Source organism: Geospiza fortis, unplaced genomic scaffold (assembly GCF_000277835.1).
Source record: "Geospiza fortis unplaced genomic scaffold, GeoFor_1.0 scaffold97, whole genome shotgun sequence".
Classification (NCBI taxonomy): domain Eukaryota; kingdom Metazoa; phylum Chordata; class Aves; order Passeriformes; family Thraupidae; genus Geospiza; species Geospiza fortis.
This window is the reverse complement of record NW_005054343.1, coordinates 3,938,126-3,950,790: the sequence shown is the minus strand read 5'-3', so window position 1 is coordinate 3,950,790 and position 12,665 is coordinate 3,938,126. Positions and strand designations below refer to the sequence as shown.

The 12,665-nt window shown below is 51.6% G+C and overlaps 2 protein-coding genes across 2 annotated transcripts; both read right to left on the bottom strand.

The window, feature by feature from the left end:
• Positions 1-2,283: 2,283 nt before the first annotated feature.
• Positions 2,284-3,231, bottom strand: LOC102032058 (C-C motif chemokine 14-like). The gene is made up of 3 exons (XM_005422842.2): positions 3,165-3,231; positions 2,764-2,875; positions 2,284-2,400 (listed from the first exon to the last, which is right to left on the bottom strand). The coding sequence occupies exons 1-3, from the start codon at positions 3,229-3,231 to the stop codon at positions 2,295-2,297; spliced, it is 285 nt and encodes a 94-aa protein (XP_005422899.1). The 3' UTR covers positions 2,284-2,294.
• Positions 3,232-8,229: 4,998 nt separating this feature from the next.
• LOC102031887 lies at positions 8,230-12,542 on the bottom strand. The gene is made up of 2 exons (XM_031058489.1): positions 12,426-12,542; positions 8,230-11,797 (listed from the first exon to the last, which is right to left on the bottom strand). Exons 1-2 carry the CDS (start codon positions 12,455-12,457, stop codon positions 10,723-10,725), a joined length of 1,107 nt encoding a protein of 368 aa, XP_030914349.1. The 5' UTR covers positions 12,458-12,542; the 3' UTR covers positions 8,230-10,722.
• Between the last annotated feature and the right edge of the window lie 123 nt (positions 12,543-12,665).

Here is a 12,665-nt window from a genome sequence, read left to right as displayed (position 1 = left end):
AACAGATCTAATGTGGTGAAAATGCTGGTTTGCAAGAAATGGTCTGCAGGACATGGGGTCTGCTGGCCTTGCATGGGGCAGGTGGCCCCACAGAGAGCTGGGCACAGCCCCACGGGGTTCTGGTGCCACTGTCCCCAGGCAGGGCTCTGCAGGGAGAAAATGCCTGGCACAGAGCAGCCAGAGCCCTCTTCTGTGGGCTTTGCATCACCCCCAGGCTCTCCTGCCCTCCCTGCCCACCTCCCCAGTGCACAGAGCCTTGGGGCCAGCAGCTCACACCAGCTCCCAGGCACTGGTTAAAAACACACAACTGTAATTAAGGGAGAACTGAGCTAATGGCTTTTCCCAACCAGTATCCCCTGGCTCAGAAAACCTCATGTGCCAGCCCTGAGCTCCCTTTCCAGGCATGTCTGAGGCACACAGCTGCTCCTCCTTTCCCTTGGCTATTTATTCCTCTCTCCAGAGGAAGCATTAGTGGATGCCTCCACTATCTGTTCTTCATGGAGGAAATCAGTGCATGTTGGATGTTTGAAGGCCTGGAAAGGCCCCACAAGGCTCTGGAGGACTGAGCTTCCCTCCCTGCCCCAGCACTGGACCTTTGGGTCTGGCTTTAGTCTTCTCCAGGCTCCTCTGCAGCTCCTGGGGCACTCCCAGCACCCTCTGAGCCATCCCCAGCAGTGGCACAGCTGTGGAGCTCCTGCTTGGGCAAATGCAAAGGCAAGTGGAGAGAAGAGGGGGTACAGACTCTGCAGAGGATTTTATGGGTGTCCAACCTCACTATAATTAATAATTGAATACAGATTTTCTGACTGAGCAAAACCCCTGCTTTAGAAATGGAAATGGATAGGCATGGACCAAAAAAGAAAAAAAAGCATCATAGAGGTGGGAAATATTCTCTGACTCATAAAATGCTTTGGGTTTTGAGGGGATAATCACAAAAGTTAATACTTTAACAGAGAACATGAACAGTTTGCCGGTGATAAATGCGGGTGTCCGGCCGGACCTGCCCCGCCCAGAGCCCCGGGGTCCGTTCTGCATCCGAGCCCCGTCAGGAGAGGGCACCAAGCCCCAGCAAACAGAGACTCCACGGCCTGAGGACTCCTGCAGTGGAAAGGCAGCAGTTTAAGCAGTTCAAGAGGCTTCCCCAGGCTGGAGCCTCTCCTGGTGCACCCAGGGTTCTCCTCCTTGGCAGCTGTGACACCCCAGGTTCCAGACCTGCAGCGTGTCAGGGTCACCCCTGAGCTCTGCTGGGAGAGCATCCCTGGAGCTGCTGCTGCTGCCAAAATCCCCTTGCCCAGGAGCTGTGAGTGCCTGAGCATCATCTGGGCCAGTGCAAGTGATGGTTTCTTTATCACTTGGTGGAATTTTTTGGGTAGGTTTCTTTTTTTGGTTGGTTCTCCTTTTCTTTTCCCCCTTATTGGACTGTTACAGGGAAAGGAGGAGGAAGTAGGGGGACATTCAGATTTGCAGAATTTGTCTTCCCAGGTCACTGTTACATGTGAGGGAGCCCTGCTCTGTTCCCCATGGCTGGACCCCTGCCCACCCATGAGAAGGAGAGAATTAATCCCTTATTTTGCTTGGCTTGTGTGCCAGTTCTGCTTTATTTATTAAACTGTCTTTAACTCATGACTTTCCTCATTCCTGCCCTTCCAGTTCTGCTCCCCCTCCCACAGCCCTGGCAGGGATCACTGCTGAGCTCTCCATGGCCCCTGGCAGGGGGATATTGCAGGAATCCCTCGGGTGATCCAGACTCCCCTGTCTGTCCCTCCTGCCCAGGGAGCCCTGCAGGGAATCCCTTCCTCTGCAGCCCAGCAGACACCACAGGCCTGGGCACACGTGGCAGTCAGGCTGTGCTCCTCCAGGGGACAGCAAATGGGACAGGCTGAAACCCCTCAGCCTGAAACTGGTGGCAGTTTGGCACCTAAAAACCCTCAGAGGGGTCTCCAGCCCCTTTAGGGTCCCCTTGGAATCCCATCCATCCCCTCCCTTCCTGCCCTGAGACCCAGTGGGAAGAGCCAGCCCCAGCTGCTGGCAGCAGCACAGTTGTGGGGCTGGGAGAAGAAAGGACACCACTCTCCAATACCACATGGAATAAACTTTATTTTGTGGCTGTTATCAGCAGGCAGGTGCAGGCTGGGCCAGCAGCATTCCAGGAGCTGGTGCCCAGCTGTGGGTGCAGCTCAGGGCTCTGGTGCCCTCTCCCAGGAGCTGAACATCCTTAACCCCTTCTGAGAGGGGATGCAAGCCTTCCCTCCCAGCAGATGTTGGGGAGCCTGAACCAGGGCACCCACTCTACATCATGGGGCACGAAGTTCTTTCTTCCTTAGAAGCATTTTAACTGCTCTCTTCACCCACTTCTCCTCAGGATTTGCACAGACCTTGGCTCCTTTCTTGGTCTCAAACCTGCCAAGGTTAAAGGTGAAGCTTTGTGAGGAATGACAGCTGGGATTCCACTTGTGCCCACCACACCATCCTCCCTCCCCGCACCCTTTCTCCTTTCCTTTGTCCCTGTGCCTGCCCCTGGGTTCTTGGTGTCCTACAAGCAGCTCATCCTGCAGCCCAGCACCTCTGGAGCCCCTGCAGAGCCCTCAGGAGCTGCAGTGGCCTTGTGGCAGTGCCCAGACAGTCACATCCTCCCCTCCTCCTGCTGGAACATCACGGAGCTTACGCAGACCTGTCCCTGTCCTGTCCCCACATGGAACAGATGAACTGAGCCTGTGGCAGCCCGGGAGGCAGCACAGCAGCAGGGGAGCTGCCAGGACTTACACAATTGCTGGGTAATAGCATTCCCTGGAAGTTGAGTTGAAGCCCAGGAGGATGTCCAGCCGCAGGACACCCTTGACGTAGTCGAAGCAGCACTCAGCTGGAAAGTAGGGGGCTGCAGAAAACAAAGAGGCACAAGTGAGGCTGGCCCTGGGGCAGCCTGCCCTCAGCACCTTCCCCCAGCACAGGGCTGATGGACACAGCACCCCCCAGGCTCTGCAAATGCTGCCATGAGGAGCCCCAGGGGCCCTCCCGGGGCAGGAGGATGCTGCAGGTGAGCACCCAGCCCTGCAGCAGCTCTGCCAAAGCCACCCAGCCCCAGGAGCAGTCTCCATCCCTCCCTGCACCCCACGAGGTGCTGCTCTGCCCTGGCCAGGGCAGCAGTGCCCCAGCAGGGCCGTTACCTGCATGGCAGCACGGCGAGAGGGTGAGGAGCCCAACGAGCAGCAGGACTGGCCTTGCAGTGAGCATGGTGGCTCTGGGAGGGCTCTTCCTTGCAGGATGCTGCTCTGCCTCCTTGGGAGAGCTCAACTCTGAGCTTAGGCAAGGAGCTGCTGCAATTTATCCTCTCTACTCCTCCCCAGTTCTCTCTTTTCCGAAGAATTTTAACCCAATTCAAGGAAAAGCTGCAGCTTCTTTGTCCGTGGGGATTTCCATGTCACGTGGGGTCATTGGGATTGCAGACAGACAGTACCTGAAAGGCTAAACAAATTGTGTCAGCTTCTGTCTTCACCCACACAGGGAAAGTCATGAAGGAAGTGAAATCCTCCTCTCTGCAGATGTAAACTCAAGAGCTCCTGGGCCGTCAGAGAGGGGATTCATAGCCATAGGAAATGCAAAGCTTGGTGTTCCATGCAAGGTCACTCAGCCCAGAGCCAACACAAATGTGCTGGAGATGCCTGGATGGCTTGTGAATCCTGGAAAGCATTAAATAGAACACAGTGACTGCTGCCACCAGCCCTCTGTGGCCTGAAAGGGGCAAGTTGGCAAATACTGGCAGAAATTGTATCACATTCCATGTTGGTACTATGGAGAAGAACCCAAGTTTTCCACCAAAAATCCCTGTTTGTAACTGGGCAGTGAGGAGGGAAGAGAAGGGGGTGTAGTTGAGCCTTTCCTTGTGGACAGGGCTGGCTTAGCCCAGGGCAGGGCCAGAGTCAGCACCAGGCTGAGGGGAATGGATGGAAAACTCACTGTTCAAAGGTTTTGGGTGTGTTTCCATCATCTTCCTCTCTCCACAGCCTTGAGGCATCCCAGACCCTGCAGGGAGCTGTGAAAGGGGTCAGCTCCTCTGTGTTAACCTGGGGATAGCTCTCCCCCCTTGTGCTGGGCTCCCCTTTCTTCAGACCTTCTGAAGGTCCAAGGAGCCCCTCTGCAGGTCCTTGCCAGTCACGCTCAGCTCATGCTCAGCTTTTTTCACCTTTCCCTCTTTTTAACCAGACTCCAGGTGGATGCAGGGAGCAGTGGGGTCCCATGCAGATCCCCTGGCACCACAGTCCTCCCTCACCCCCTGTGAACTCCCCAAGGGGCCACCTCAAGCCCTTCTTCACACTGGCACCCTCAGCCACTCTCTGGGGCAGGACATTGTACCTGGGGCTGTCATCCCTGGATGCCTTTGAATTGGGAGAAAAACCACCCAGTGCTGAGAACTGCTCTGGTCATGCTCAGTTTCATCACACACATTTCCTGCCAATGGAGGCTCAAGATCCACTGCTCTGGATGGACCTTCAGAAGCTCCTGCAGGTCTGTGTTTCTTTTTCTGGCCGAAGACCTGGCCTAGGATGCTCTGCTTCCCTTTTCTCAGGATTTGAAGCCATGTCTGTGGAAACCAGATGACTCACAACTCCCTGGAGAACTTTTGATGTTTCTTTTCACTTTGGAAAGGGAAAGGCTGGTGTGTAGGCATTAATTGTTAAGTGTTGGAAAGCCCCTGTGCTGGCCCAAGTTTTTATTTCACTTGAACAGACTCTGAAGAATGTGCTTGTTTACATGAAAAAGAAACAGAATCTTGTTTTTCTGCAGGAGCAGGGAGGCTGAGGGGACACATCAGATGCAGCCTTTGCCAGTGAGGGGACAGAGGAGTTGGGCAGAGCAGCCCTGAGCTGGGTTTGGGGTCTCAGTGGGTGACTGAGCCCTCCCAGCTGTGCTGGAAAACAACCACAGACATCCTGCACTTGGGGAGGCCCTGCAAGAGCAGCTGGGCTGCAGGGCAGGAGAAGGTGCCTGAAACTTGTCCCCAAGGAGGCAGTGGGAGGCTTTGGAATAAGTTTTCCCTGCTTTCTTCTGTTCTACTCAGCCATTTTGAATTTTTCCATTTACAAGATGAGACATCCTTGTCTGGCTTCTTTAAACCCTTTCTGCCTGCAAAGCTCCTTCACATTTCTTTGGGGTGCTCCCTCCAGAGTCTCCATGGAGAAGCCCTGATTGACTCAGGACAATCACAAACCAAATGTGATTCTCTTCTTCCTTCCCAAAATCCCTGTTATTCCAGGAACAGCCCTGGCATGTCCTACAGCCTGGACACTCTAAAATAAGAAAAATAAGAATCTCTTCCAAAGTCTGCTTCCTACAGACGGACACTGGGGAGCACCAAGTGCTGCGAGTTGATGATCTGAGATATTTCCTGTGCAGGAAGCTCTGCCTGGAGTCACGAGACACAGAGGCTGCAGAAAGGTTCCATGCCTTCCAGGAGCCCTTCCCCAGGCTCTGCCTGCACTGACTCACTGGGCAAGCTCCTCCACAGGCACAGGGACAGAGCAGAAACGCCCTGTGGGCATGCAGGAAACCCTCACAAACACAGCCAGGAACAGGCAGGGGTCAATGCACCTGCAGCAGAAACTGGAAGTGGCCTTATCTGGCTAAGGAAGATGAGATAATAGATCTGATGTCAGCTTCCCCAAACACACTAAAAATGAGATATTTTTCCATTTCTATCCAATGAGGTCAATCAACTACCTCAGGGTGAAGTGAAGGGGTGTGAGGGAGACTCTGCACTGGAGAGGCTTCTGTGTGGAGTAGCAATCAGGGGAAATGATGCTTAATGAGAACTTCAGGCTCCTTTTAGAGCTCCTAGAGTTTAAGCAAGCAGCACAGATGCTTCAGCTTTTAAAGCAAAGCTGAGATAACAGAAAAAAAATAGGACATGGAAGCAATTCCAGTCTAATTTTTGTGATTTAATTCTGAACAGAGTTAGCCCTGATAATTTCAAGATGGCACTAGAACAAGTTATGAATTTATCTGCTCCTTAGTGTTTGATTAGAATAAACCCCCAGCAATCAGAAAAATAAATGCAGTTAATGAATGTGATGAACAAGACACATTAAGGGACCTAGATGTTGTAATGAAAATGTGTTTATGTGGGGTTATGGTCAGAGTCAGCAAGCTGACCTCACATCCCTCCTTGGAGGGTGATCTCACTTATATCTGTCTTCTTCTTTTTAAAATTATTTGGTTTGTGGCAGAATTCCAGGGTGAATTCTGAAGGCTCAAGAAATGAACCTTCCTCCATCACCTGTGACAGTCACCAAAGAGGTCCCAACAACCTCTGTGATACCCAGGGGGATTCCAGCAGCAAAAGCAGCCCTTGCAGTGACACTGCAGGGACACGATTCTCATAAAAGGGGAGATCAAGCAAACACAAAGCCCAACAGGACTGTGGCTGTGCACCCTGTTTGTCCTGCCTTGCTGAGCCAGCAGGGTGAAGGTGCTGGTGGCACCAGAGGCTGCCCCAAGCACGAGAGCTCTTGTGCAACATTTCACAGGAAAGAAACCACACTGAGGCCTGTGATCAATCCCAGCCCAAACCAGAGAGGATGGAGGCAGCACCTTCTCTTCCTCACCTCACACCAGCCTGGGAGTAGTCAGAGCTTGCAGGAGACAGTGGCAGAGGAGATGATGGCAGAGGTGTGTCCCTGGCAGGTCCAGCCTGCAGGGAGCAGAGGGAGGGACAAGCCAGCAGCCAAGGGTGGCCCCAGCAGAGGCAGGGTCCTCACCAGTGAGGTGACAGCCCCCAGGGTCTGAGCACAGGGCTCAGAGCCTCCAGCAGTGCCCCCCGGCACACCAAGGTCAGGAACCAAACCCAGAATCCATTTGGGAAGGTTGGGGGAATTTTCTCAGCAGTAACAGGACATGGGGACAGAGACAGGGCTCCATCCAGCCAAGGTACCTCCAGCAGAGCCCCAAGGGCTGTGCAAGGGGCTGATCAGAGCCAGGACATCAGAGCAGCACTCACAACACAGCAGGGACTCAAACCTGAGTTAGATGGGGCTCCTGAGGACACTGAGCCTGTGAGGAGCCCCAGGAACTTCTCCTTCTCACAAGGTCAATCTCAACAGCTGCTAATGACATGGTAGAGGTGTTGTGGAGCTGGAAATGAAACATGTGGGTTAGTAAGGGCTGAGAGAGCCCTTCATGACCATGGATCCCCCATCTCCTGTGGGCTGTGGGGAAGCATCAAGGCAGGACATGCACCTCTCATCCCCCTGAGCAGAACAGATGTGGCATTGGTTATCCCCTGGACCAACCTCCACCCCTGAGGCACCCATGGAGCTCCAGGGGAAGGGGTTGGAGGGACACCCTTGGCACAAGGTCCTTCCCTGCACAGCCAGACACCAACACCAGCAAAGTCAGGGAGTGTGTGCCACCCACAGCCCAGGGGCACCCAAAATCTCCAGAGGAGCAGCCCCAAGAGCCCTGCTGGGGTCAGCTCTGCCTGGGGGGGAAATGACTGGAAATGATTCATCCTGTCAGGCCTGGCTGGATTGCATCACTCCCTCCTTCCTCCTGCTCTCTCCACAGGAGAGGAGAAATGAAATTGAAAAATCAAAAGTGCTTTCATTTCCTTAGAGTTACATTATACCCAAATGACCTTCCTGGCCTGGTGACTCAGCTGCAGGAAATTTTCATTGACTTCTGCATCTACCTGGAAGGGCACGGGGCTGAGAGATGGTTGGGATGAGAGCTCCTGAAATGTAGGGAAGGTGCTCATTCCTCTTGCTCCTGCCAGCTCCCCACTCCAGGCAAACCCCTGAGAACTGACTCTTTCATTGAGCTGCTCTTCCCAGCTCTCCAGCACCAGAGCAGCACACAAGGGCAGCCCAAGCCCTGGCTGGGGTGGCAGAGGTCCTGTCTCAGCCCTTGCCCTCTTGCCTCCTTACAGAACAATGTTTGTTGTCTCTGAGCTGCTGTTTGACCTTAGCTTTGCTTAAACAATGCCAAAGTCCATTTTTCTCTATTGCCTTTGTAAGATGGGAGACACAATTCCCTGGGAGGAAATATATTTCCTGCAAACACCTGCAAGATCAAACCCTAAAGGAGATGGAGCAATAGCCTGGCCACATCCAGCTGTGCCAGATTTGCCATCTCTTGGTGATGCTGGGATGCTTTCACAGTGCTCAATCACAGGTGTTCATCTCTGCAGGGACCACGCTTGGAAACCCAGCCCAAGGCTCAGTCCCCTGAGGGTGAAAGTTTTTAACATAAGAACTTTATTACTTTTATTTCTATAAAAATGTACAGCTCATATCTCATGCACACACTCAATATACAAACAAACTGCAGCTTGTAACAGTCACTGTGCTCCACAGCAAGTGTATTTTAACTCCCAGAAATGGATGACACCTACAGGCTCCATCCTCTCTCCCTCCCAGACTGCAGAGAGGAGCAGCAGTGTCCCCCTGTCCCCTGTGAGGGTGCCAGCACCCTGCCTGCAGAGAGCCAAGGGACAGGAGAGGGGCAGGGAGTGCACAAGGACAGGGCCAGCCTGGAGGAGCAGCTGCTCCTGCTGAGTTCCAGAGGGGTCACAGCAGCTGGGAGCTGGTGGTGGAGCAGGGAGCAGGGTCCTGCCAAGGACTGGGGGATTCCAAGTGGTCTGGTGCACATCCATCCCCCCAGCCCTTCACCTGCAGCACACAAGTGTCCACTCTGCTTGCTGAAGGGCCTGGGCAGTGATCCAGCCCCCATGGACGTGCACAAGCCATCTCAGACCAGCAACAAAATAGACAAGGCACAGTGTTTCCCAGTGCTGCCACAAAGGTCTTGACTCCAAGCAGCTCAGACAGGACATTACATACATTCAAAAAGCTATAAAACCTTTTTTACAAAAATAACATTTCTGGTGTTTCGTATAAAAATAATGCCACAGTACATCACCTCACGAGTTCCAGCTGTGCACAGGTGGGGTGCATGGGGAGGTGGCACTGGCAGAGCCAGATTTACCCTCCAGGAAAATCAACCCCAACCAGAGTTCCACAACTGAGCTGCTGCACAAGGAAGGATTTCACTCCAAATTAATCATTGAAATAGATCTGATTGCATCCTGTGCTTGCAAAGGAGAGGAATCCCTCAAGCCAACAAAATGCAGAAGTCAGGGATGTGTGATGGCACACAGCAAGCACAGCTGTGGTGTGTCCTCTCCCCCTGCAGGGCTGGAGGGATGCCCTGAAGGTGCAGTTTGACAGATCTAACAGGCCACATTCCTCAAGCTCTGCTTTACAGCTGGCCCATCATTTTTCTGATCATCTTGCTTATTCTTTTCTTGTTTTTTTCTTGCTGATCTTGCTTTTATTTTCGGCATGCATATTTGTACTTAGGGATCTGATCCCCTGAGATTGGTTGGGATCTGACCCTTGATGTGTATCTACTTACAAAGCATCATGTCATGAGGACCTTTGCACACTCCAGCAGAATTCATCCTGGAGTCAAAGTTTAATAAGGGCTTTCAAGACTTGACCACAGATAAAACATAAGACTTATGTACAGCAATGTCAGGATGTGTTAAAATCAAAATCAATTTGGAGTTTAAAAAAGCCTGGTTCTGTAACAGTGCTTTCATAGCCTGGTGATCAGTGCTATCCAAAATGGAAAAACTGAAATGTGGCTGAAGCATAGGACCATGAACAGGCATTTTGTGCTTTTTTTTTTTTTTTTTTTTTTTTGTGGATCAGCAAATGTGCTTATTTCTAGAGAGAAAATGGGATCAAAAGAATGTCTGCTGTGGTAATTTTTTCATTACTACATCCAGAATTGCCTTTAGCTCCACATTTCCTGGGTTTTGTGCTTGCAGAGAAGAGCAAAAATGTTCCAATGATAACACAGGAATAGCAAAATTATTGGGTGGCTTCTTGATTTCTCCCATTTGTGAAGATTCATCAGCATTTTCCTGCCCTGGTGATGGATGCAGCTGGGCACAAGGTGCATCAGCTGGCAGAAGGGATTTATTGCATTGATTTGCCGAGAACCAGCTCTCAGAATTCATCTGCAAGAAGAATCACCCAGAGCTGCTAAAAGGAAGGGCTTGATTTCAAGGAGACAGACTGGATTGCCAGCTTCTCTGAATAGATCTGTAGCACTGACCTTCAGTCCCCTGATCAGATGCAGTGTTGGTCAACTATTTCTGGAAAGCTGGGCTACCCCTTGTGCCTCCAGCAAGAGAAAATGATGAGAGTAAATTCCATCAGCCCAGGCAGAGCCAGCACCCAGCTGGCCACCAGCTCCAGTCTTGGTCTGGCAGAGCAGAGACCTGAAGTGCAAAGAAAGAAGCAGCAGAGAGTTTAAGTGCAAATTGTGTGGGTTTGGTGCTAAGATTGCTCCAGGTGGCTGAGCCCAAGTCCAGCAGTGTGGGTGGGTGAGTGGCTTCTTGCCTGGGCCACAATGAACCTCAGAAAAATTCCCAAGAGTGACTTAGAAAATCATATCAGCTGGCAAAGAGCCAGCAACAGCAGGAGAACAGCCACAGCCTTTGTACAGAGCAGTGCCAGTAGAAAAGAAGTGTCTCCCTTATTTCCAAAACACTGTGACTGGTCAATGATGAAGTAGATGTATTATTGGGCATTCTGCTCTACCAAAAAATCAGTTTTCTCTGTGATTTTTATTCCCAGGCTTGTTTCCTACTGGTCACCAGGTTCAGCATGAACAGCTTTTCTGGAGCAACACTCAAACAGAAATGTCCATGCCATGAAGCATTCATATTACTTCCATTGGATAGACATTGTCTTGATGTCCTGCCTGCTGGTAGAGCAAGCCCTGCACCATTTCTCTTGATGTTTCTTCTGGTTTGACTCCAAATTTCAGATACAACCACACAAGAACAACACTGCTAACCATCAGTCCACAAACCACAGAAACTGGGATGACAAAGTGCATTTGAGATTTTGACAGGAAGCTGGGCAGAGGCAGATTGTTTGGCCTGACTGTGATCATCTGCACTCTGGCTTGGCTTGACAGTGCCTGGTGAGTAAAAACTCCTGTGTCTGAAGGCTCTTGCTTCCCTACAGGCAATGAATGATCAAATGCTGTTGTCCCTGCAGAGGGACCAACAACCCTGTTGGTATGGACAGAAGCAGCTTTGCCTGTGGCAGTGGTGGAGCTCAGAGTAGACACTGAAGCAATCTGTGGTGCTGTCTCTGTGACTGTTGTGGTCCTCATACTGTCCCAGACGGAGGGGAGATCTGACCCAGAACTGCTGGGAGCAGTGTCTGGTGTGTTGGCTCTGGCTCCTGTGGGGTCCAGGGGTCCATTGGCAGCCAGTAGAGGTTGGATTGATCCTCTGGCAGCAGCCATCAAGTCTGAATTGGAGTTAGGAGCAGCTGTGTGTTGACCAGTGGGGTGTGGGGTGGGCTGCCTGGAGCCCAGGCCTGCTGCAGCAGGAGAATTTGAGGTCTCTCCCTTGGCTTCTGGAGTGACCCCAGGGTGCATAGCCTCCTCCTGTGTCATGGGGCTGGATCCTGCAGGGAGCTGGGAAGGCTCCTGCTTGCCCAGGGGTGGCTTGCTGGACACCTCTGTGGTGGCAGCAGGAGCATGTTCTCTCTCCCTGAGTGTTGTTCCAGTCCCTTGGGAGAAACCAGCTGGAGCAGTGGTTTGAGAGGGAGGCAGTTGTGGAAGACCAATGTGTCTCTCGATGCTGCTGGGCTCTTCTGCTGAGGTGACACCACGTGGTGGCATCACTGTGGCACTTTTCCCGTCCAGTTTGTCTTTGATCTCCTTCACCCAGCCTTCATTTGAATCTACGCAAATCTCCTTATCCTTCACAGTAACAAATCTGAAAATATAAAGGGATCACTCACTGAATAAAGAAAACACTGGTTCAGGTGATCAGAGCTGTGGGGAATGTGTGTAGATACAAACACCAAGTGTTGTTTGGATGATTCATTTCAGGAAAGGCAGGCAGGTGCCTCTGATATCTGACTGAATGAGCAGCAGCTGAACATGACTCATGGGAGAAGGGTTTTTCCCCAATAAGTTTTTCACTTTCAGAAGCATTGTCCTGCTTGGACACAGAAAGCTCCACAGGCACCAGCTGCCCCGGGGCACACAAGCATGAAGGAAAAACTCTCAGGTTTACTGGGTGTTGTGAGACTTCCCAAGGTCAACCCAGCAGCTTCACTTTGGAGCCACCCCCTGGGCTGCAATAAAATGGTGTCAATGGTGCATGAACTTCAGCATAAGCACAAAACAGCAATTATCCCAAAGGAAAGAAATGGAGCTTTTCTCATTTCCAGACAAGCTCACAAGTCTGAATCTGTCTTCAGACAAAATATCTGCTTTCAGAGGACCACATGAGCTCTCTCCCCACATCATTCCTATGCCCTGTGCTTCCAGGTACATCCCTCAGTCCCTTTCCCCACACATTTAACCCTGATCCCACTTGGAAGTGGGGCAGCACTTACACAATGGTATTCTGTCTGCATCTGGGGTCCATCTCGTAGTACCTCCTGATCAGCTTCTCTGGTATCTTCTTTGTAGAATTTTTGCACTCTAGTGAACACTTCACAGGTGCTCTGGGTTGCCCTGAAATAAAAATTTCACCTCATTAAGTGTTGGCTTTTTATCAGGGCCTCTAAAAACCAGCACTGTTTAATGTCTCCCTTTTCCAGGGAAGAGTACAAAGCCTGCCACAAAAGTTTCCA